The sequence below is a fragment of the Oncorhynchus gorbuscha genome, linkage group LG18, assembly GCF_021184085.1.
Source record: "Oncorhynchus gorbuscha isolate QuinsamMale2020 ecotype Even-year linkage group LG18, OgorEven_v1.0, whole genome shotgun sequence".
In the NCBI taxonomy this organism is placed as follows: Eukaryota; Metazoa; Chordata; class Actinopteri; order Salmoniformes; family Salmonidae; genus Oncorhynchus; species Oncorhynchus gorbuscha.
Genome location: NC_060190.1, coordinates 42,073,777 through 42,096,525, shown reverse-complemented (window position 1 = coordinate 42,096,525; position 22,749 = coordinate 42,073,777). Strand labels below are relative to the sequence as shown.

The following is a 22,749-nucleotide window of genomic DNA, read 5'->3' as shown; positions in this document are numbered from 1 at the left end:
TATTACTGTATTGTTACTGTAATTAGGGATGGGATTACTGCATTTCATTAATTGAACTCAAATACTGTTCCCACTTTACATGTCTGCTGCATTTCTAATCATTCAGGTGTGATGTGCATGCAAATTAGTTCTCAGTTATTCCACATAAGGTGTTAGTGGTGATAAGGTGAAAAGTATTTCAGTGTGAGAAAAAAATAATATGAAAATGCCAGAAAATGCATACACATGCAATAAATTAAGAAATTAATTAAGTTTGTGCTGCTTTACTAGCTAATCCATTTATTTCAAAAACAGATAATGATATCAAATACAGCTGCTAACCCACTAATACTGTACCATGCAATTGACACGATACAACGTGAAAGCAGAGAGAGAGAGAGAGAGAGAGAGAGAGAGAGAGAGAGAGAAGAGAGAGAGAGAGAGAGAGAGAGAGAGAGAGAGAGAAAGAGAGCAAGAGAGAAAGAAAGAGAGAGAGAGAGAGAGAGAGAGAGAGAGAGAGAGAGAGAGAGAGAGAGAGAGAGAGAGAGAGAGAGAGAGAGAGAGAGCAAGAGAGTGTCTAGAAGGAGAAATAGAGAGAGAAAGAAAAATGAGATGCTCCGGTCACAGAGGCCAGATTTACAGTATTCCTTATCTGAGTCAGGATTACAGAAATCGGAGTCCAGATTAGGAATATATTGATTAATCGGCAACTACCGCAAAGATGATCGCCAGCACTCAGCAAAACATGCCCTCTGACATGGTAAAGTCACTGTACATATATGTGCTTTCATTCTTCTATTCAATAGTATTGTTAACGAAGTACTGTACATAGGGAGCATCCATTGTTGAAAAGTCATACAGGGAAACTGATTTCTTCAGAAGAAGTTCTAAAGTCTGTTATGAGTGTCATGTCTTGTGTTTCTCGGGTTAAAGGTCACATTTCCCCTTGAATCTGTCTCCAACGGTATGCACGCTGTCCATGTGCATAGATCTATAGGCAACCATAAGGAATTGAAGTATCTATGTGCTGTTGTTCCTTTCTTGCCCTCATAGATACTGTTGTGCTGTTGACCTTTACTTGTTGGCCAGCTTTTGCATTTCTGGCTAACAATTTTTTTTTCCTACATGTTGTTTTTCTTAGCAATTCTTGACTACTACATGCTGCAAAAAAATAGTTTTCTTTCAAGAGAAAGTCGCAAACTATCTTACTTGTTAGTTTATTTGATTGTTTTCTTTTGCTCATTTTTAGTTATCATTAATGTGGTTCTCCTCTTTAAATCTCTCCTCCTCCGTCTCTGTAGCATATTGCTGTGTTTTAATTAGCGGGAATGACTGTAGCTTAAATCTTCACAGTGGGATCTGATAGGCTATGCCAGTCCTTCCTTATCTACTCTGACTGCTATTATACAAGGCACAATTCGGAGATTATTATGCAGGGTGTCAGGGTTATCCAGTGAAGCGTTTGAATCACATTAATTGACATGGATGCGACACTCGACAGTGATTACATTTGTACTATACTTAATGAAGTGTCAGTGATTTGTTCAAAGGTCTTGATGACTTCTTTTGTCGTCAATGGTGCTAATGACACAATGAAACCAACTCCCTCTCTTCTTCACTTTCTTTTGTAACTCAGCCTACCTGCGTCTGAACCTAACAACTGTAGTGTGTGTGTGTTTGTGTGTGCACGTGCACGTGCGTTTTCTCCATCAGAATGGTGTGGCTTTCCATGGTCCTCCACGTAACTGGAGAGGCATTGGGATAGCTTTGATGGTGATCCTGATGATCATTTCACTGGTCATCCTGTCTGTCATCATGCTCACACCTGGTAAGAGGAAAACGAGCTAGGCTCAGAGGCAGATGAGACTACAGTCTCTGGGTCTCCCAATACCCCTAACTATCATACTCCTCAATACTATCAGTCCCAAGCCAAATCAGTCGGGTTTATGTCTGCTATATATTTAGCCTTACATTGAAATGCTTTACTATTTGCTTTTCAAGACAACCAGTAGAATGAAAAACTATTTGACATAAAAAGTTACATTCATGAGTTTGATTCACTTTTGCCACTACAAAAATGAGATCCACCAAACAGAAACCTGATTTAAAAAAAAGCTTTTTATGAGAGTAATGTAATTACAGGAAATGTTGGCTCAATGGGAAATTAATAATCAAAAAGTCTTCTTCAATTTGTGTTCAATTTGGAGTTGGTGAGAGCAACTATATGAGTCTATTACAGTGTTAAATACGCAATTTCCTGGGTGAAAATGGATTAAATTGACCAGTATATCCACAAAACATCACCCATTATCTTATACTCACCTCTGGGATCTGTCTGTCAGTGTTTGAAGTCTGTCTGGGAGTTATAAGAAAGCTCAGGAAAACATCTGAAAACATCTGGAACGATCACACATATTCAATGTAGAAAAAGACCTTTGCGCAGAGCAAAGAGCAAAAACGATAAAACGTGTGTGTTAGTGAGAGTCTAAGCTTTTCCATCATGGGGTCATAATGGTTTGTAGATCAAACTGTTCGGACTCTAAAGATGTTTTCATGAGAACAACCGATTTCGGTGTCCTCTTTGGTCTTACAAACACCGCTCTAAGTCAGCCTTCACCCATAGCACAGAATAATGTTGGGTAGCCTCGGATTCAGCAAACATAGATGCATCCAGACGATTTTTAGAAGCACACAAAAATCGTCCACGAAATATTGGGACTGATTGTTAATATGGAGAAATACATTTGGCATACATTATGCAGTATGGAAGCAGATTTATGCCATGTTTTATTTGTATTCATTTTGGCATGAATCTGCTTCCATATCAGAGTGGTATACTGTAGTATATATGCCATTTAGCAGACGCTTTTATCCAAAGCGACTTACAGTCATGTGTGCATACATTCTACGTATGGGTGGTCCCGGGGATCGAACCCACTACCCTGGCGTTACAAGCGCCATGCTCTACCAACTGAGCTACAGAAGGACCACTCTAGGGGCATTTGTACCATTTCCTCCATTTGGCCCTTTCTTCCTGCTACTCATCCCTCTCTGTCTTCATCTTTGTTGCAGATGATTCTCTTCTTCTCCAGCGCTCCCGTCTTACTCTGGAGGACCTGGACAAAGACCATTTCAAAGTTCATGACGCCCATGTGACCTGGCTCAACGGTGAGGAGAGCCAGGCTTCCATGGCACAGATTCCATTTACAAAACATGCATGTCAAGCCTTAAATGATTGATATACTTTTTGACAGGCTGCCCACCTTGTGTAGCATACTGTACACCTCGTGGCTTCACTGTAACTTGACAGGATTTACGGAGCATTCCGACTGCGTCCCGAATGGCACTCTATTCCCTATATAGTGTACTACTTTTGACCAGGGCCGATATTGTAGTGTGGTAAATATAGATCATATAGGCTATATCATATATACTTGTACCTCACATGCAATCCATAATAAGACTATGCAATTAGCCTATTAAAATGTTTACCTGACTCCATTATGACAATTTATCAATATGCAAGAGACTCCAGTTGAGTTACAGGAATTGGAAGGTCAAGAAAGTTCTGTGAATGGAATTCTAAATCCAAGTGTATTTTTATTAACATTGTAAAATAAACGGATTCACATACAAGGCAAAAGCTTAATTTACAAAGCATGAAAAAGTATTACAAGGCATTATCCTAGACATGATCAGAGAGGGAGAGAGAGAGAGAGACAGAGAAAGAGACAGAGAGAGAGTGTATTTTTTAAATTTAACTAGGCAAGTCAGTTAAGATCAAATTCTTATTTACAATAACGACCTACCCCGGCCAAACCCGGACGACGCTGAGCCAATTGTGCGCCGCCCTATGGGACTTCCAATCACGGCCGGATGTAATACAGCCTGGATTCCAACCAGAGACTGTAGTGACGCCTCTTCATATCAAATCAAATTGTATTTGTCACATGCGCAAATACAACATGCGTAGACCTTACAGTGAAATGCTTACTTACAAGCCCTTAACCAACAATGAAGTTTAAAAAAAATACTTATAAAAAGTAACAAATAAAAGTAACAAATAATTACAAGAGCAGCAGTAAAATAACAATAGCGAAGCTATATACAGGGGGTACCGGTACAGAGTCAATGTGCGGGGGCAGCGGTTAGTCGAGGTAGTTGAGGTAATATGTACATGTAGGTAGCGTTATTAAAGTGACTTTCCATAGATAATAACAGAGAGTGGCAGCAGCATAGAAAGGGGGTAGGGGGGAATTGCAAAAAGTCTGGGTAGCCATTTGATTAGATGTTCAGGAGTCTCATTGCTTGGGGGTAGAAGCTGTTTAGAAGCCTCTTGGACCTAGATTTGATGCTTGCCATGCGGTAGTAGAGACAACCGTCTATGACGAGGTTGACTGGAGTCTATGACAATTTTTAGGGCATTCCTCTGACACCACCTGGTATGGAGGTCCTGGATGGCAGAAAGCTTGGCCCAGGTGATGTACTGGGCCGTACGCACTACCCTTTGTAGTGCCTTGCAGTCGGAGGCCGAGCAGTTGCCATACCAGGCAATGATGCAACTAGTCAGGATGCTCTCGATGGTGCAGCTGTAGAACCTTTTGAGGATCTGAGGACCCATATCAAATCTTTTCAGTCTCCTGAGGGTGAATAGGTTTTGTTGTGCCCTCTTCACAACTGTCTTGGTGTGCTTATACCATCATAGTTTGTTGGTGATGTGGACGCCAAGGAACTTGAAACTCTCAACCTGCTCCACTACAGCCCTGTCGATGAGATTGGGGGCGTGCTTGGTCCTTCTTTTCCTGTAGTCCATAATCATCTCCCTTGTCTTGATCATGTTGAGGGAGAGGTTGGTGTCCTTGCACCACACGGTCAGGTCTCTGACCTCCTTATAGGCTGTCTCGTCTTTATCGGTGATCAGGCCTACCACTGTTGTGTCATCTGCAAACTTAATTATGGCGTTGGTGTCATGCCTGGACGTGCAGTCATGAGTGAACAGGAACTACAGGAGGGGACTGAGCACGCACCTCTGAGGGGCCCCACGTGTTGAGGATCAGCATGGCGGATGTGTTGTTACCTACCCTTACCACTTGGGGGTGGCCCGTCACGAAGTCCAGGATCCAGTTGCAGAGGGAGATGTTTAGTCCCAGGGTCCTTAGCTTAGTGAGGAGCTTTGAGGGCACAGTGGTGTTGAACACTGAGCTGTAGTCAATGAATAGCATTCTCACATACAGTTGAAGTCGGAAGTTTACATACACTCAATTAGTATTTGGTAGCATTGTCTTTAAATTGTTTAACTTGGGTTAAATGTTTTGGGAAGCCTTTCCTAAGCTTCCCACAATAAGTTGGGTGAACATTGGCCCATTCGTCCTAACAGAGCTGGTGTAACTGAGTCAGGTTTGTAGGCCTCCTTGCTCGCACACACTTATTTAGTTCTGCCCACACTTTTTCTAAAGGATTGAGGTCAGGGCTTTGTGATGGCCACTCCAATACCTTGACTTCGTTGTCCTTAAGCCATTTTGCCACAACTTTGGAAATACGCTTGGGGTCATTGTCCATTTGGAAGACCCATTTGCGACCAAACTTTAACTTCCTGACTGATGACTTGAGATGTTGCTTCAATATATCCACATCATTTTCCTATCTCATGATGCCATCTATTTTGTGAAGTGCACCAGTCCCTCCTGCAGCAAAGCACTCCCACAACATGATGCTGCCACCCCCATGCTTCACGGTTGCGATGGTGTTCTTCGGCTTGCAAGCCTCCCCTTTTCTCCTCCAAACATAACAATGGTCATTATGGCCAAACCGTTCTATTTTGTTTCATGAGACCAGAGGACATTTCTCTAAAACGTATGATCTTTGTCCCCATGTGCAGTTGCAAACCGTAGTCTGGCTTTTTTATGGTGGTTTTGGAGCAGTGACTTCTTCCTTGCTGGGCGAACTTTCAGGTTATGTCGATATAGAACTTGTTTTACTGTAGATATAGATAATTTTGTACCCGTTTCCTCCAGCATCTTCACAAGGTCCTTGGCTGTTGTTCTGGGATTGATTTGCATTTTTCGCACCAAAGTACGTTCATCTCTAGGAGACAGAACGCATCTCTTTCCTGAGTGGTATGACGACTTTGTGGTCCCATGGTGTTTATACTTGCCTACTATTGTTTGTACAGATGAATGTGGTACCTTCAGGCATTTTGAAATTGCTCCCAAGGATGAACCAGATGGCCTACCAGATTTTATTTCTGAGATCTTGGCTGATTTCTTTTGATTTACTCATGATGTCAAGCAAAGAGGCACTGAGTTTGAAGGTAGGCCTTGAAATACATTCACAAGTACACCTCCAATTGACTCAAATTATGTCAATTAGCCTACCAGAAGCTTCTAAAGCCGTGACATAATTTTCTGACATTTTCCAAGCTGTTTGAAGGCACAGTCAATTCAGTGTATGTAAACTTCTGACCCACTGGAATTGTGATACAGTGAATTATAAGTGAAATAATCTGTCTGTAAACAATTGTTGGAAAAATGACTTGTGTCATGCACTAAGTAGATGTCCTTGCCAAAAAAATAGTTTGTTAACAAGAAATTTGTGGAGTGGTTGAAAAATGAGTTTTAATGACTCCAACCTAAGTGTATGTAAACCTCTGACTTCAACTGTAGGTGTTCCTTTCGTCCAGGTGTGAAAGGGTAGTATGGAGTGCAATAGAGATTGCATCATCTGTGGATCTTTTGGGGCGGTATGCAAATTTGAGTGGGTCTCGGGTTTCTGGGATAATGGTGTTGATGTGAGCCATGACCAGCCTTTCAAAGCACTTCATGGCTACAGACGTGAGTGCTACGGGTTGGTAGTCATTTAGGCAGGTTACCTTAGTGTTCTTGGGCAAAGGGACTATGGTGGTGTGCTTGAAACATGTTGGTATTACAGACTGAGACAGGGAGAGGTTTAAAATGTCAGCGAAGACACTTGCCAGTTGGTCAGCGCATGCTCGGAGTACACGTCCTGGTAATCCGTCTGGCCCTGAGGCCTTGTGAATGTTTAAAGGTCTTACTCACATCGGCTGCATAGAGCGTGATTACACGGTCGTCCGGAACAGCTGATACTCCCAATAATGTTTAAGTGTTACTTGCCTCAAAGTGATCATAGAAGTAGTTTAGCTCACCTGGTATGCTTGTGTCACTGGGCAGCTCTCAGCTTCCCTTTGCAGTCTGTAACAGTTTGCAAGCCCTGCCACGTCCGAAGAGCGTCAGAGCCGGTGTAGTACAATAAGATCTTAGTCCTGTATTGACGCTTTGACCATTTGATGGTTCATCGGAGGTTATAGCGGGATTTCTTATAAGCTCCCGGGTTAGAGTCCCGCTCCTTGAAAGCGGCAGCTCTACCCTTTAGCTCAGTGTGAATGATGCCTGTAATCAATGGCTTCTGGTTGGGGTATGTACCTACAGTCACTGCGGGGAAGACGTCACAGATGCGCTTATTGATTAAGCCAGTGACTGATGTGGTGTACTCCTCAATGCCATCGGAAGAATCCCGGAACATATTCCAGTCTGTGCTAGCAAAACAGTCTTGTAGCTTAGCATCTGCTTCATCTGACCACTTTTTTTATTGACCGAGTCACTGCTGCTTCCTGCTTTATATTTTACTCATAAGCAGGAATCGGGAGGATATAATTATGGTCAGATTTGCCTAATGGAGGGCGAGGGAGTGATTTGTATGCGTCTCTGTGTGTGGAGTAATGGTGGTCTAGAGTTTTTTTCCCTCTGGTTGCACATTTAACATGCTGATAGAAATGAAGTGAAACGGATTTAAGTTTCCCTGCATTAAATTCCCCGGTCACTAGGAGTGCCGCCTCTGAATGAGTGTTTTCCTCTTTGTTTATGCCAGCATCGGTCTGTGGTGGTATGTAGACAGCTACGAAAAATACAGATGAAAACTCTCTGGTTAGATAGGGTTGTCCACAGTTTATCATGGGATACTCTACCTCAGGCGAGCAAAACCTCAAGACTACCTTAGATATTGTTCACCAGCTATTGTATACAAATATACATAGACCCTTGTCTTACCAGAGGCTGCTGTTCTATTCTGCTTATAGAGTGTATAACCCTCCAGCTGTATGTTATTCCTGTCGTCGTTCAGCCACGACTCTGTGAAAAATAAGATATTACAGTTTTTAATGTCCCGTTGGTAGGATATACGTGCTTTTAGTTTGTTCCATTTATTTTCCAGCGATAATAGTACGGATGGCAAAGGCAAATTAGCCACTTGTCACTTGATCCTCACAAGGTACCCCAATCTCCTTCCACGAAATCTATGTCTCCTTCTACTGTGAATGACGGGGATGAGGGCCTGTTCGGGTGTCTGAGTAAATATTATTTGTCCAATTCAAGGTGAGTAATCGCTGTTCTGATGTCCAGAAGCTCTTTTCGGTCATAAGAGATGGTGGCAGCAACATTATGTACAAAATAAGTTACAAACAATGAGAAAAACAAACAAAATAGCATGGTTGGTTTAGAGCCAATAAAACGGCAGCCATCCTCTCCGGCGCCATTATTCTCATCTCAATGCATCCTCTTGCACTGAGATGCAGTGCCTTAGACCGCTGCGCCACTCGAGAGCCCTTATCTCACCAGCACAGGTCAGGGGACAAAGAAGAGAAAGAGACAATGAATCTAAGACCCTTTTATAAGAGTTGAATGGATTCAACATCTGAGTTATTGACTAATAGCATTGCTGTTGAGTTATAACGCCCAATCAGATATCAGACATACAGGATGTAAAGACAACTGAACCTCTGTAACTCAGAGGTGTGACAAAACGGGGCTTGGAGAGATAATGCAGCATTCCTAAGGCAACACAAAGGAAATCCTTGCATACAGTGTAAAGAGTCGCTTCAGGGCTGCCCTGCAATATGGCTCTGGTCAAAAGTAGTGCAGTATGTAGGGCATAGGGTACCAATTGGGACACTTCATGCTGCTGTTGACATGCAGAGCACAGCACAGCTCATCAAGTCAACACAAATCATGAAACTGTCCTCAGGTTTGCTGTAGGGGACAACGTTACAATGTGAGAGAAGCTCAGTGTAAGTTTTATGGAATGTACTCTTGTAATTAATACATGTTGATGTTGACTGTTCTGCATCGTAGCTGCACTCTAGGGAATCAAATAACTCCCCCCAAGGGACTGACTATACTTCTGCCTCAAGGACCCCCTGTTACCTGTTCAATAATGGCCCAATTTTGACCCTAGTTAAGCGCCCTCATATGTAACATAATTCCCTTTTTATGCATTTTTCTCTATATGCATATTCCGAACTTGAACTTAAGCGTGAGAATTGTGAGCTATTCACCTGTTATTAGTTTTGGGTAGAGATCGAATAAATGAAGGTGTGGCAGACGTGCCTACAGATACCTGTATAAGGTCTAGTGAACCAACCAGTTCCAAATAGAAAAAGCATCTACTATATTTTTTCTGAAATAACACCATTCTCTGTAATTTACAACTCTATAAGAGTGATTGATAAGAGCTAGATAAATGAGTAATCCATTTGGATAAGGGAATTGTAAATATAAACTACACTTGTTTTGGATATGTTTGACCTTATAATTGCTGGAGACAAATGTGAAACCAGTCATATGGCAGCAAACTGAAGCACATCAACATATCAACTTTCCCACACTAATGTTTATGAAATGCTGTGCCATTATGCAGAATTTAAATTGTACTGCCTTTTAACTTGCAGGGATGGGCACTCTCAAATATCCCAAACTATCACAACTCAGGATAAGACCCAGATGCAGACAGCTAGAGTCACATACATTTATTGACCCAAACAGGGGGCAGGCAAGAGACAGATCGAAGGCAGGCAGAGGTGTGTAATCCAGGGCAGATTCAATAAGGTACCGAACAGCAGGCAGGCTCAGGATTAGGACAGGCAGAGGTTCATAAACAGGTCAGAGTCAGACAGGTACAGAATGGCAGACAGGCTCGGAGTCAAGGCAGGCAGAATGGTCAGAACTGGGGAAACTGGGAAACAGAACTTGAGAAAGCAGGGAGGCGGGAAAACACGCTGGTAAGACCTGACAAGACAAACTGGCAACAGACAAACAGAGAACACAGGTATAAATACACTGGGGATAATGAGGAAGATGGGCGACACCTGGAGGGGGGTGGAGACAAGCACCAAGACAGGTGAAACAGATCAGGGTGTGACACAAACATTCTTTGTCTCCTATTTCTATAATTCTGTTTACCTTCATGTGCTTCTTCTGAAAACACCGTCAAAGCCATGTGGTTGTTGCTGACGATCATTATTAACAGTTGACAATATAAACAAAAAACATGTAGCCTAATTAAATCATGTTTTAAATTTTATTTCACCTTTATTTAATTAGGCTACATGTATTTTGTTCATATTGTCAACTGTTACTAATTCTCCCTATTATAATCCTATGTACACTAATCTTCCAACATTACATTGGAAGAATGTGGCAATCAGAATGAATCAAACCACCATTTTCATTCATGCGTAAAGGCTCTCCAAACCTGTTCTTTTTTAAATTCATAAATACTTTCCTAACCCGAAATAATCTACAAGTATTTTCAAATCTACCAATTGCTGCTGAAACAAAGACAGATATGCAGATTTTTAGATGGCTTTCTTTCATTTATCCCTAGTATTCTGAACCCGTTCTCTCGATATAGTCTTCTGAGTCTGTCGACAGAATTCGAACTAAAACGTACACTGTATTTATAGAGATGGCTTAAGATAGATATACTGAAAACCCTATTGAATGAAAACTCCACGAGAAAATCTGTCGGCCTGCAAGTGGGAGGGTTTTCAGCGCTTCTCCCTCCTGCAAAGCCTGTTACACACCTTCATAAGGTGAGTTTGAATACCAACTACTGAGAAGTGCGTAGGAAAGGCGTACGCAAGAAAGGTGTAATTTCCTAAATTGGAATTATTAGAACAATTTCCAATCCCTAACATAACCATCTGAGGCATTGATGAAAGGTTGCTCATTGAATTAAGAAATCTATTAACAAAATACACATATGTATGTCACATACAGTACATGTACAATACATGTATATTTGACATAAATCCAATGGCCTCTAGATTACATTACACTTTGCAGTATATTCGTTTAGCAGACACTCTCTTTACTTTAGGATAATCAGGACGGTTTCCGGATTAAACATCATTCTCAATGGGAAGTCTCAATTCAAAGTGTTTTTGTTGTTGTCCACGACTAGGCTTAATCTGCGTCTGGGAAACCAGTCCTTCATGTTTCAACAACAACTCTGTCTTCAGTCTATTTGCCAGTCTCACCACTGCATGGCTTCTACTCTAACTCCCCTCTGTAGATGATGAGGTGGCCTTTCGCACCAGGGAAGGGCACATCCTGAAACACAGCCTGAGTGAGAACCTCACCATCGCTCTGCTGGGCGGCAGCATCCTAGTGAGTACAGACGGAACAAACAAAACTCTGCTGCAAGGTGGTTGATTGACAGACTGATGGATCTTCGGCATACATATCCATACTCCCAGTCTCCCACAGGTGTCAACTTGAATTTGAGAAATAATCACTCCTCCCACTGCAGTTTTGATTTGCATTTTGATATATTTGTTTCTGTTTTACAAGAATCTGAATGACACAACGTTTCAAGTGTCACCAGACCAGAAGTATATTCTGCTGGCGTACAACTTGCATCTGGTAGGTAATGTTTAACAGTCAGCGTATCTATTGAGGAATATTTCAAGACAAAACTGGCAACTTACTGCTGATTTGTATCCATACCTCCACCCCCGTTTAAATAGACTGATTTAATTCTGCTCTAAGCAACGTCTCATCTTTTAACAGGATATTTGAATTCAGATGGAACTAAGCTAAGATTATTGAGAGAAAACAAACAAATCAGAACACTGTTATGCTCCCAAAGGGCTTGTTTTATCCCATTCAGAATCTGGCTCCGTTTCTCTTTTGGGATGAGCATTTATTGTTCTTAAAGACTTGGAAATGCCTCAATGCAAAAGAATCTAAAATATGTGGCAGTACCAGCAGCTAACTGAGTTACCATTCTATCCATGGTAGCTATTATTGGAAACTATTTGGACTGTGTAGTCATTTTAGGCAAGTTCTTTACTGTTGATTTGATTATATTCCTCTTCTCTGCCCTTGATAGGTGTTCTCAAAATCATTTTCAGCTTCCTATGTAATTTACAGTGTGGGGACAGGGTAAGTATTATTGAGAGCATAATAATGTATTCCTATATTGTGCAATCAATCCAAACCAACACATCCAAATGTAATATGATGCATAACAGGTCATCTGGTAATTTAACAGTTTACTTCAGCCAATACCATGAATTAAAAAAAGAACTTGTTGTGTATGCATGTATTTGTGTGTATATTCTCATGCATTTCTGTGTTTGTTTCTCGCAGGGAATTTCTTGAGCTCAACCCACACGGAGTGAAGCCATCTGCTCTTCAATATGCCGCATGGGGTCCCCATGGAAATCATTTGGTGAGGCCCTAAGGCAGGAGTGCACAACATGCGGCCCACAGCCCAAATACGTCCCGAGAGATGCTCTTTTTTGGCCCATTATGTTCACACACTGTATGTTAATTTGTGTGTGTTATATTTACACTGAGTTACATAGGCACTCTGTTATTTTGGCAGATCTACATCTTTCAGAATAACCTCTACTACCAGCCCGGTGTGTACAGTGGTCCTGTGCGTCTCAGCACTACAGGCAGTGGGTCTGTTATCAACGGGCTGTCAGACTGGACATATGAGGGTGAGAGAGACGCTGCCTTTGTGGAGTAAAATCATACTTACTTACTTAGTCCTCTTCTTCCCAGGTAGGACATAAGGCTGCAACAATCTTCTGCCACTGGAGTCTGTCTTTGGCCACAGCTTGCGCCCTGTCCCATGAGAGACCCAGCTCATCCAGCTCAGCCGCCACTGACCGTCGCCATGTAGTTTTTAGCATGCCTCGTTTGTGCTTTTTCTTCATATCTATAATATGCAATGTATATGAATGTAATGTACTTGAATGTGCCCATCATCACAAATTAAGTTCCCATGTAGAAACATTACATTCTTATCAATCTATATTAAGAATTGGTGAGCTAGAGTCTGTATACTATATACAGTAGATGGGCCCATTTAGACCTGCTATTACATGTTGGCTGTCATGTTATGTGTTTCCAGAAGAGATCCTCCAGGTGTACCCTGCCTACTGGTGGTCTGGAGACGGGGTACGGCTGGCGTACCTGTCCATCAATAACACACACACACCCTATGTGGAGATCCCTCGTTTTACTGGAGGGCCATACCCCACAGGAGCCTACTATCCATACCCTAAGGTGAACTGTATAATAACAATAATAATAATAATAATGTCAATAAAGACTACTTTTATACACCTTAACTTAGATCAATTCCAAGGTCATCTCCTCTGCAATAAACCCTCTTGGCAGAGGCTACTATAAGATGAATTGAGGTCAATACAGAATGTCTTTGAACAATGTTATCTATGCAGAATGTGTTGATGTGCATCCTTCCCTTCCAGGCAGGAGATAATATCCCTGCAGTTACTCTTTACGTGGTGAACGTCTTCAGCCCTGCTCACACTCTGAGGATGACTGCTCCAGTCTCACTCAAAAACAGGTACCGTAGGTACTCATTTAAATCAGTGTATTTATTCTCTCCATATGTAAATAGTCAGACCTAAATCTCGGTGTTTCTCCCTTGTCTTTCTGTCTTCCTGCCTGTGTCCAGAGGTCATTACATCTCCATGGTGAAATGGACCAGTGGGACCAGGCTGGCTGTGCGTTGGTTGAACCGGGTCCAGAACCAGCCTGTTCTCTCTGTGTGCGAGGCCACCACTGGAGTCTGCTCACAGGTGATACACTGATCAGTTGTATAGGGAGTAGATCCATCATTTCTAGCAGCTGGATGTGATCCATGTGATTCATGTGGATGCTTACTGGTTGTCAATGATATGTATGAGTGAATAAATCAGAGATTCCTTCTATATTTTGAATGCCTTTTTTCTGTTGCAACCCTCACAGAAACGCAAAATGACCATGGATGTCTGGCTAGGGCAACCACAGGTAAATTCTGCCTACTAATCACTTTAACCAAGATCAACCAAAAGGCTGAATCTATTCAAAGAAAATGTATAAGAAATGGGAAAACTTGCTGTGTTTCATTACACTTTTCAAGACCGTCATTATATGTAGCGAACCTTAGTCTGTATTAAAGTATTTAGAGCTCCTCAATTTTCAACTGCTGGTTTTAGTTTTCCTGGACAAGTAAGAACCCTGAGGGGAGGAATTGCCTATTCTAATCATTAAGTGATTCGATTCAATTAAATTCATGTGGTTGCATGAAGACAAGACAAATTAAGACAAGAGGAAGACATGAATACAAGATAAATGGATTTCAGTGGGACTTGGAGGGAGAGATATGGAATACTAAAATGAGTAGTGTTTAGTAATGGGAATGAGTCGAGATGATTTGGGCCCACAGTTCCTCTTCTGACCACGTGGCCTTCGGGTCTGGTTAAGATCACATTGCCTGGAAAACCTCTACTAGGCCCTAGATCAAGGATGGGCAACTCACGTCCTCGGGGGCCTGATTAGTGTCACACTTTTGCCTGAGCCCGAGAGAACACACCTGACTCCAATAATCAACTAATCATGATCTTCAGTTTCAAATGCAATTAGTTGAATCCTCTGTGTTTGCTCAGGATGGGGAAAAAGTGTGCCACCACTCTGACCCCCGAGGACTGGAGTTGTCCATCTCTGCCCTAGATACTGTATGATGACTAACAACTGTGGAAATTACTCTTTCCGGCCAACAGGAGGCGCCCCTCTTCTCTAGAGATGGCTCCATGTTCTATGTCACTCTGCCTGCGGCACAAGGGGGTCATGGAGAGTATCGACACATAGCTGTCCTCCCTACTCAGGTCAGAGTTGCGTTTCAGCCTTATCTACTTTGCTTTATCTTATTTGGCCCAAGTCAGTCTATTTTGAATGGCTAGGGTTTTCTCCTCACTACCCTCTTTCACAATGACCCCTTCATCTACCTTTAACTCCCTCGCTCCCTCCCTCTTACACGGTCTCTATCTCCGTGTCCTTGGCTTTCTCTCTCTCTCTCTCTCTCTCTCTCTCTCTCTCTCTCTCCAACTCAATTTCTCTCTCCCTGCAGCCTTTGACTACCCCAATGTCTCCACGATTCCTGACATCAGGCCACTGGGATGTGATGTCACTCTGTGGCCTGGATGAAGAGGCAGAGAAAATGTAAGAGGAGTAAAGAGATTTGCTTAACCCTAGCATTTGCTGGTGTGACTGCAGATGGCATTAATGTGACCACAGCACATCAGTCTGATATGGTTTCTGTCTGTTTGCAGATACTTCATCAGCACAGAGGCATCCAAACACAGCAGACACCTTTACAGGTAAATATGCACAAGGCCCTATAATTATACCATAATCCATAAATAGATCAATATGTTTTTCCTGACCACGTGACCTGACCAGCAAAACTCTAAGCACTAGCCAAGACTTTATCCTGGTAAAGTCCCTTGGTCGGGAGTAACTCAGGTCCATAAGAAATGTTTACATCGTTCAGTCTGAATGGTTTCTATTCACTGTTCCTCTCTCTCAGTGTGAACCTCTGGGGTTTTTCTCAAAGACACTGTCTTACCTGCACACTCTCAGAGACCTGCCGCTTCTACAAGCCACAGTTCAACCCCAGCCTCACTCGCGTTATCCTCCACTGCTTGGGTGAATCTCTCCTCTCTCCATCTCTCTTTCTCTCTTTCTTTCCTTTTTTTCTGTCCTTCACCTTGATCTCTTTGTTGTAGGCCCTGGCATCCCCAGAGTGACTGTCCACAGTACCAGAGAACATTTCAGTGAGTTCTACACAAGTTGTTTTTCATGTTTTAATATGTCTACTTGGATTCATAATTGAGCTACGGTATATACAGTATACATGCTTCCTGTATGTATGACCCCACATTCTATCTTTACTCATTTTTTCTAAACAAATGGGATGGGAAAGGCTAAGGGGAGTATTTGTGTTGGTGGCCATTTCGAGCTGATTACATTGAACACTGTTTGACTATAGCCTTCGTCCTGTCCTTAACTCACAACTTCAATTAGCTATTTGACAATATATTATCTGAGCAGAGATTGATATTGAGCACAATCGAATATGTGTAGATGTCTTACAATGTCTGCAGCTGTAGCCCTAAAACACTTGAACGATTGTTATTTCAGCCAGATGTTTTATGTTCAGTATTCAGTCACTGGTGAGGATGCTTCCCAAACAGCACACTATCCCCTACATAGTGCATTGCACTCCTTTTGACCAAAGTCCTATGGGCCCTGGTCAAAGGTAGTGCACTGTAAGGGGGATAGGGTGCCATTTGGGACACAAACTGAGTGTTGTTTTCTTAGGGTACAAGGTTCTGGAAGACAACAAGCCTCTGTCTGAGGCCCTGAAGGGCAAACGGCTCCCCATCACACACTACAGCACCATTACAGCTGACCACTATGGTACAGTAAACACTGAGGAAACCACTCTTTTTCTTAGAGAACTTATTATGAATTACCATGATTTGAGAACAACTGTGGTATCCATGTTGCAGATATGCATCTAAAGCTGGGTCTACCCCATCGGTATGAAGAAGGCCTACATCCTCTCCTCATCATCGTGTAAGATCTGCAAAAAGAAGCAAGCATGAAAATGTGAAACAAATGCAAACTTTAACGGTTTTGCACTGAGATAAGAAATGGGCATCGAAACAAAGACCAAGTTAACAATTCATAACGATAAGATCAATATTTTTTGACACAGGTATCCTCCAAATATGAATATTTATTAAGACAAAAGCTCCATAACATCCTACATTTTTTATTTAACCCTTATTTAACTAGGCAAGTCAGTTAAGAACAAATTGTTATTTATAATGGCGGCCTACCCCGGCCAAACCCGGACGACGCTGGGCAAATTGTGCGCCACCCTATGGGACTCCCAATCACCGGTTGTGATACAGCCTGGAATCGAACCAGGGTCTGTAGTGACGCCTCTAGCATTGAGATGCAGTGACTTAGACCGCTGCGCACTCAGTGTATTCACTTCTCCTCCACCTAACTTTGTTGACTTCCTGAACCCATTTCCTTTCTTCACATCTCTGTCTGTGTTTCTCAGGGATGGAGCCCCTGACACTCAATCAGTCACAGACCGTTTCTCTCTGGGCTGGCCCCAGGTCCTCTCCAGTATCCACAGTGTAGCTCTGGCCTGGGTGGACGGCAAAAGTGGGGCGGCACACGGCCAGAGGTCACCTAACTTTGACCCCAGGAAACTCAGCTCCCAGAGAGTCAAAGACCTGCTGAGCATAGTAGAGTGAGTAATCAATGATGACTACAGTGTAGATTTCAGCAGCATCTAAATAATTTCGTCATACTGTATTTAAGCAATGAGTCATTCCATGTCATCCAAAACTGTTTCAAAGCAAATTTTCTGCAATTCTATACATTTTATCATTGGGGCTGAGAGAAAAGAATGCAGTTTTAAAACAAATTTCAGATTTTCTACACATTTTGCCATGGGATTGAGTGAAAATGTGCAGTTTAAAAGCTAATTTCCTGCAATTTTACACATTTTTCCATGGCTAATGTAGTGTTATGCTAACTGAGTGATTCAAACATTATAACAAAATCAATGGGGACATGACATTATTTTACTTTAGATTCTCCCCGACTGTCTAGTTTTTATTTTGGTGATTGTTCATTTTCAAAGACGATCTTATGAAAAAATATATAGCTCATTATCTTTTCTACATACTTTATATCTGGTTTTAGTCATTTAAGTTTACACTGAAGACATTTTACTATCCTAAAATGATTATACTTTAAATATAGAGGACACCCTGCATTTCAACAGAATAATGTTTCAGGAATGCTGATCATATGTCACGAACTACAAAAACAATTACAGAACAATCTGAGATTGTGGGTATCGAAATCCTCTTTCTTGTGCTTTTTGAGGTGGAAAGACCCCAATGTATTCTTTGCTACAGGTGGTTGTTGGAGTTGCCGTATATTGACAACAGAAGAATTGCGCTGTATGGAAAGGTATAGGGTCTATTTCCAACTATATTGCTGCAGTGATTCTAGCAGACCCAGCCAAAGTGAGAAAAGAGCTTAAACATCCATGTTAGATCAAACAGTATTCTGTATGTAGTCACCTCTGGATGTGAGTACCCCACCATTTATATTTTCAACAGGCATTTGGTGGACTTCTGACACTGAAGATGATGGCAGCAGCCAACATATTTAAATGTGCTGCAGTGATGGCTCCAATCACAGACTTCAAAATCTACAGTACGTCCACCAACATTTAGGAGTAATCTGTGTTGCTTTTCATCTTTGTTCTTGTGATTAGACATACTGTGTCTGACAGTTTGTTACACTATTATTCAAATCCTATACCTACCCCAGTTCTTACTTGGTTTATCTTTTAGAGTTTGTTATCGATTTATAAAAAATAATGACTTCCATAATAGATGCTGCTTTCTCTGAGAGACACCTGGGTCTTCCAGCAACTCAGGAGAGCTTCTACAAGGTAAGTCAAGATCTTGTTCTTCAAATTGATTGTAAAGTATAAGATGGTGTAACATCGTCTCTCTCACATGCACTCAACTTGTCCCTTTAGTCTTCCTTTGAACGAAAAACAGGTTGTGACTAGACGGAGTACATCTAAGACCAGAAGTGACAGTTCGTAGCAGGTTAGGAGAGCATTTTTGCTAACCCTTTCCTAACTTTAATCTAATTCTCCTAACCTGCTACGCTAATTCTCCTAACCTGCTGTGTAAAGTCTCCTAACATGTGTGAGCGTACTAAGTAATTACGAGTCACTCTAAAGCGGGAAGGTGGAATAAACGAGTCAGGAGTAGGTTTTTTTGATTGAACACAGTTCTCTATTGAGGGTATTTTGTCAACAAAAACATTCTAACATAATCAATGAAAAATCTTCCAAGGAAAAACACACATCTTCTCCAGATGAAACAAGAACACAATGGGATAATCTTTAAACTACAATAAACATAAATCACGGGTTTGTCACCGTCTTAGTGGTTCTTTCAGCACAGCTTCTCTCTCGGTGGCCATCTTCCAGAGATAGTTTCCCCCCCTCTCTGCTGGTTCCATTCTCTCTTTTATAGGGGAAGGAGAGTATCTCATTAGTACAGTCAGCTGTGCTTAATTGACTCTGGTTACCTTGTCTCCCATGCTTTGTTGGGCTACTATCCATGAGCCCAGCCTGCCCTCTAGTGGTCCTTCCACACATGCTACGAAAAAGTAACTTTGGTCGTAGCTGTATTCCACCTAGTCAGCTGTATTCCAAAAACCTGGTTCTTAGTTCAACATTTCTCCTCAGGATGCCTCTTTGCTGGATGATGTGGTCAATCTGAGGGACAAGAACTTCCTCCTTTTACATGGAACCGCAGATGGTGAGAACCTTTATGATCTATTCAACTAATATTTAGGGGAACACTTTCAGAAGTGCCACAAAAATAAAGACATACCCCACATGAGATATTGAATGGATCTACTTGCACATATTTGTGAAGTAACACTTCCATCTTGAATTTCCATCTCGTCTGTTTTCTGTTGACTTTTTTCTTGTAGCACATGTCCACTTCCAGCACACTGCCCAGCTCATAGACCGTCTGGTGTCAGCAAAGGTCAACTACTCTCTGCAGATTTACCCTGACGAGGGCCACGTTTTGAGACAGAGCTACAGTCATCAGCACTTCCGGCGCACCCTAACAAACTTCCTCCAGGACTGTCTGGCTCCTATGCCACCTCAAAAGTCTGATGGACAGGAGGATGACTGAGAGCTACCCTCCCAAACATTTACATCCAACAACAAAACACCATACTTCCATCCTTTTGACCTTGAGGACCTTGAGGATTTTGCATGAGGGAAATGTGAAAAGGCATGTAGTGTGAAGGGAAAGTATGCTCTGAAATGTCTCATGTTGAGTAGAGTTTGCATTTTTGTATTTAAATAGCTGACTAAACTCAACTCCACGGTGAAGGAATTTCAACTTCCTTGGAGTTTAGTCATCTAGTATTTAGCATGACCCATATTGCAGAACCTGATTATTTCAAAGATCCTTAAGAATTTGTTCTTGTTTCCTAAGTGCATTTGAGATGGTAATAAATAGTTTGATGTTATCTGGTGGTGATAGTTTGTTTAAATCCAATCAAATGTTATTTGTCACATGCGTCGTAAACAACAGGTGTAGACTAACAGTGAAATGCTTACTTATGGGCCCTTCCAGATAGCATGGTGGGTAGGAGCGTTGGGCCAGTAACCAGAAGGTTGCTGGATGGAAACCCTGAGCTGACAAGGTAAAAGATCTGTTGTTCTACCCCTGAGCAAGGCAGTTAACCAACTGTTCCCTTGGGCCCCAATGACGTGGATGTCAATTAAGACTGCCTCCCACACCTCTCTGATTCAGAGGGGTTGGGTTAAAAGCAGAAGACAGTTGTAAAACTTCCAAACAATGCATCGAGAAAAATAATAATACGAGGAATAAATGCACAATGAGTAACGATAATTTGGCTATATACCAGGGTACAAGGTAAATGAGGTAGATACAGTATGTACATATTGTCACGATGTTCGTAATAATGATGGTCGGACCAAGGCGCAGCGTGAGTATAGTTCCACATCTTTTAATGAATAAGTGAAACTGAAAACAAAATAACAAAACTTACAAAGACCCGTGACTACGTAATGTTCAAACACACTATACATAAACAATATCCCATAACCCACAGGTGGAAAAAATGCTGCTTAAGTATGATCCCCAATTAGAGACAACAATAACCAGCTGGCTCTAAATGGGAATCATACAAATCACCAACATAGAAAATCAAACCTAGAACCCCACATAGGAAATATAAACTAGAACAAAAAACCCTAGTCACGCCCTGACCTACTCTACCATAGAAAATACAGATTTTCTATGGTCAGGACGTGACACATATAGGTAGGGATAAAGTCCCTAGCCCAGGTAACAATTTGGTATTTTATTAGGATCCCCATTAGCTGTTGCAAAAGCAGCAGCTACTCTTCCTGGGGTCCACACTAAACATGAAACATAAGACAGCATGACGTAATACAGAACATCATTAGACAAGAACAGCTCAAGGACAGACCTACATACATTTTCAAAAAGGCACATGTAGCCTACATATCAATGCATACACACAAACTATCTAGGTCAAATAGGGGAGAGGCGTTCTGCCGCGAGGTGTTGATTTATCTGTTTTTTGAAATCAGGTTTGCTGTTTATTTGAGCAATATGAGATGGAAGGAAGTTCCATGCAATAAGGGCTCTACATACTACTGTACGTTATCTTGAAATTTTTCTGGATTTGGGGACTATGAAAAGACCCCTGGTGGCATGTCTGGTGGGATAAGTGTGTGTGTGTCAGAGCTGTGTGTAAATTGACAATGCAAACAAATTGGGATTTTCAACACATTAATGTTTCTTATAAAAAGAAGAAGTGATGCAGTCAGTCTCTCCTCAACTCTTAGCCAAGAGAGACTGGCATGTATAGTATTTATATCAGCCCTCTAATTACAATTAAGAGCAAAACGTGCCGCTCTGTTCTGGGCCAGCTGCAGCTTAACAAGGTCTTTCAAGATTAGACAAAACTAGAGCCTGCAGAACTTGCTTTTTGGAGTGTGGTGTCAAAAAAGCAGAGCATCTCTTTATTACGGCTAGACCTCTCCCCATCTTTGCAACCACTGAATCTATATGTTTTGACCATGACAGTTTACAATCTAAGTTATCGCCAAGTAATTTAGTCTCCTCAACTTGTTCAACAGCCACACCATTCATTACCAGATTCAGCTGATGTCTAGAACTTAGGCAAAATTGTACCAAATACAATGCTCTTAGTTTTAGAGATGTTCAGGACCAGTATATTACTGGCCACCCATTCCAAAAACAGACTGCAACTCTTTGTTAAGGGTTTCATTGACTTCATTAGCTGTGGTTGCTGATGCATATATGGTTCAATCATCAGCATACATGGACACACATACTTTGTTTAATGCCAGTGACAGGTCATTGGTAAAAATTGAAAAGAATAGAGGGCTTAGAGAGCTGCCCTGCGGTACACCACACTTTACATGTTTGACAAGATGCTTCCATTAAAGAAAACACTTTGAGTTCTTATAGGTCTGCTGTTAGAACCAGTAAAGGTCGCTTTCCCACTCTTGGGTAGCGGAATTACTTTGGCTTCCCTCCAGGCCTGAGGACAAATACTTTCCTCAAGGCTCAGATAAAAAAACAATATTACAGATAAGAGTGGCTATAGAGTCAGCTACCCTCCTCAGTAGCTTTCCATCTAAGTTGTCAATGCCAGGAGGTTTGTCATTACTGATCGTTAACAATATTTTTTCCACCTCTCCCACACCAACTTTACCAAATTCAGACTTGCACTGCTTTCCTTTCATTATTTGTTTTTTATGCATGATTATAATTGCTCACTGTTTGTCGTGGGAATTTCCTGCCTAAGTTTGCCCACGTTGCCAACTAAATAATAATTCAAATAATTGGCAACATCAAATGGTTTTGTGATGAATAAGCCATCTGATTCGATGAAAGATGGAGCTGAATTTGTCTTTCTGCCCATAATTTCATTTAAAGTACTCCAAAAAAAATCATCA

General features: G+C 41.7%; 1 protein-coding gene across 2 annotated transcripts; it reads left to right on the top strand.

Moving 5' to 3' along the window:
- Positions 1–538: 538 nt before the first annotated feature.
- Positions 539–20,228, top strand: LOC124003609 (inactive dipeptidyl peptidase 10-like). 2 transcript variants are annotated; one of them, XR_006833254.1, is made up of 26 exons: positions 539–739; positions 1,693–1,807; positions 3,052–3,147; positions 11,344–11,438; positions 11,622–11,693; positions 12,163–12,215; positions 12,423–12,504; positions 12,661–12,778; positions 13,195–13,349; positions 13,556–13,653; positions 13,765–13,888; positions 14,058–14,099; positions 14,852–14,956; positions 15,199–15,290; positions 15,401–15,448; positions 15,658–15,776; positions 15,857–15,904; positions 16,452–16,550; positions 16,643–16,709; positions 17,206–17,400; positions 18,077–18,131; positions 18,284–18,380; positions 18,563–18,621; positions 18,712–18,784; positions 19,435–19,507; positions 19,686–19,742. XR_006833254.1 is itself a non-coding variant. In XM_046312011.1 (25 exons), the coding sequence occupies exons 1-25, from the start codon at positions 701–703 to the stop codon at positions 19,892–19,894; spliced, it is 2,355 nt and encodes a 784-aa protein (XP_046167967.1). In that variant the 5' UTR covers positions 539–700; the 3' UTR covers positions 19,895–20,228. The 2 variants fall into 2 exon arrangements, 1 of the variants encoding a protein (XP_046167967.1); XM_046312011.1 differs by lacking the exon at positions 18,712–18,784 and having other exon boundaries at positions 19,686–20,228.
- The last annotated feature ends 2,521 nt before the right edge of the window (positions 20,229–22,749 follow it).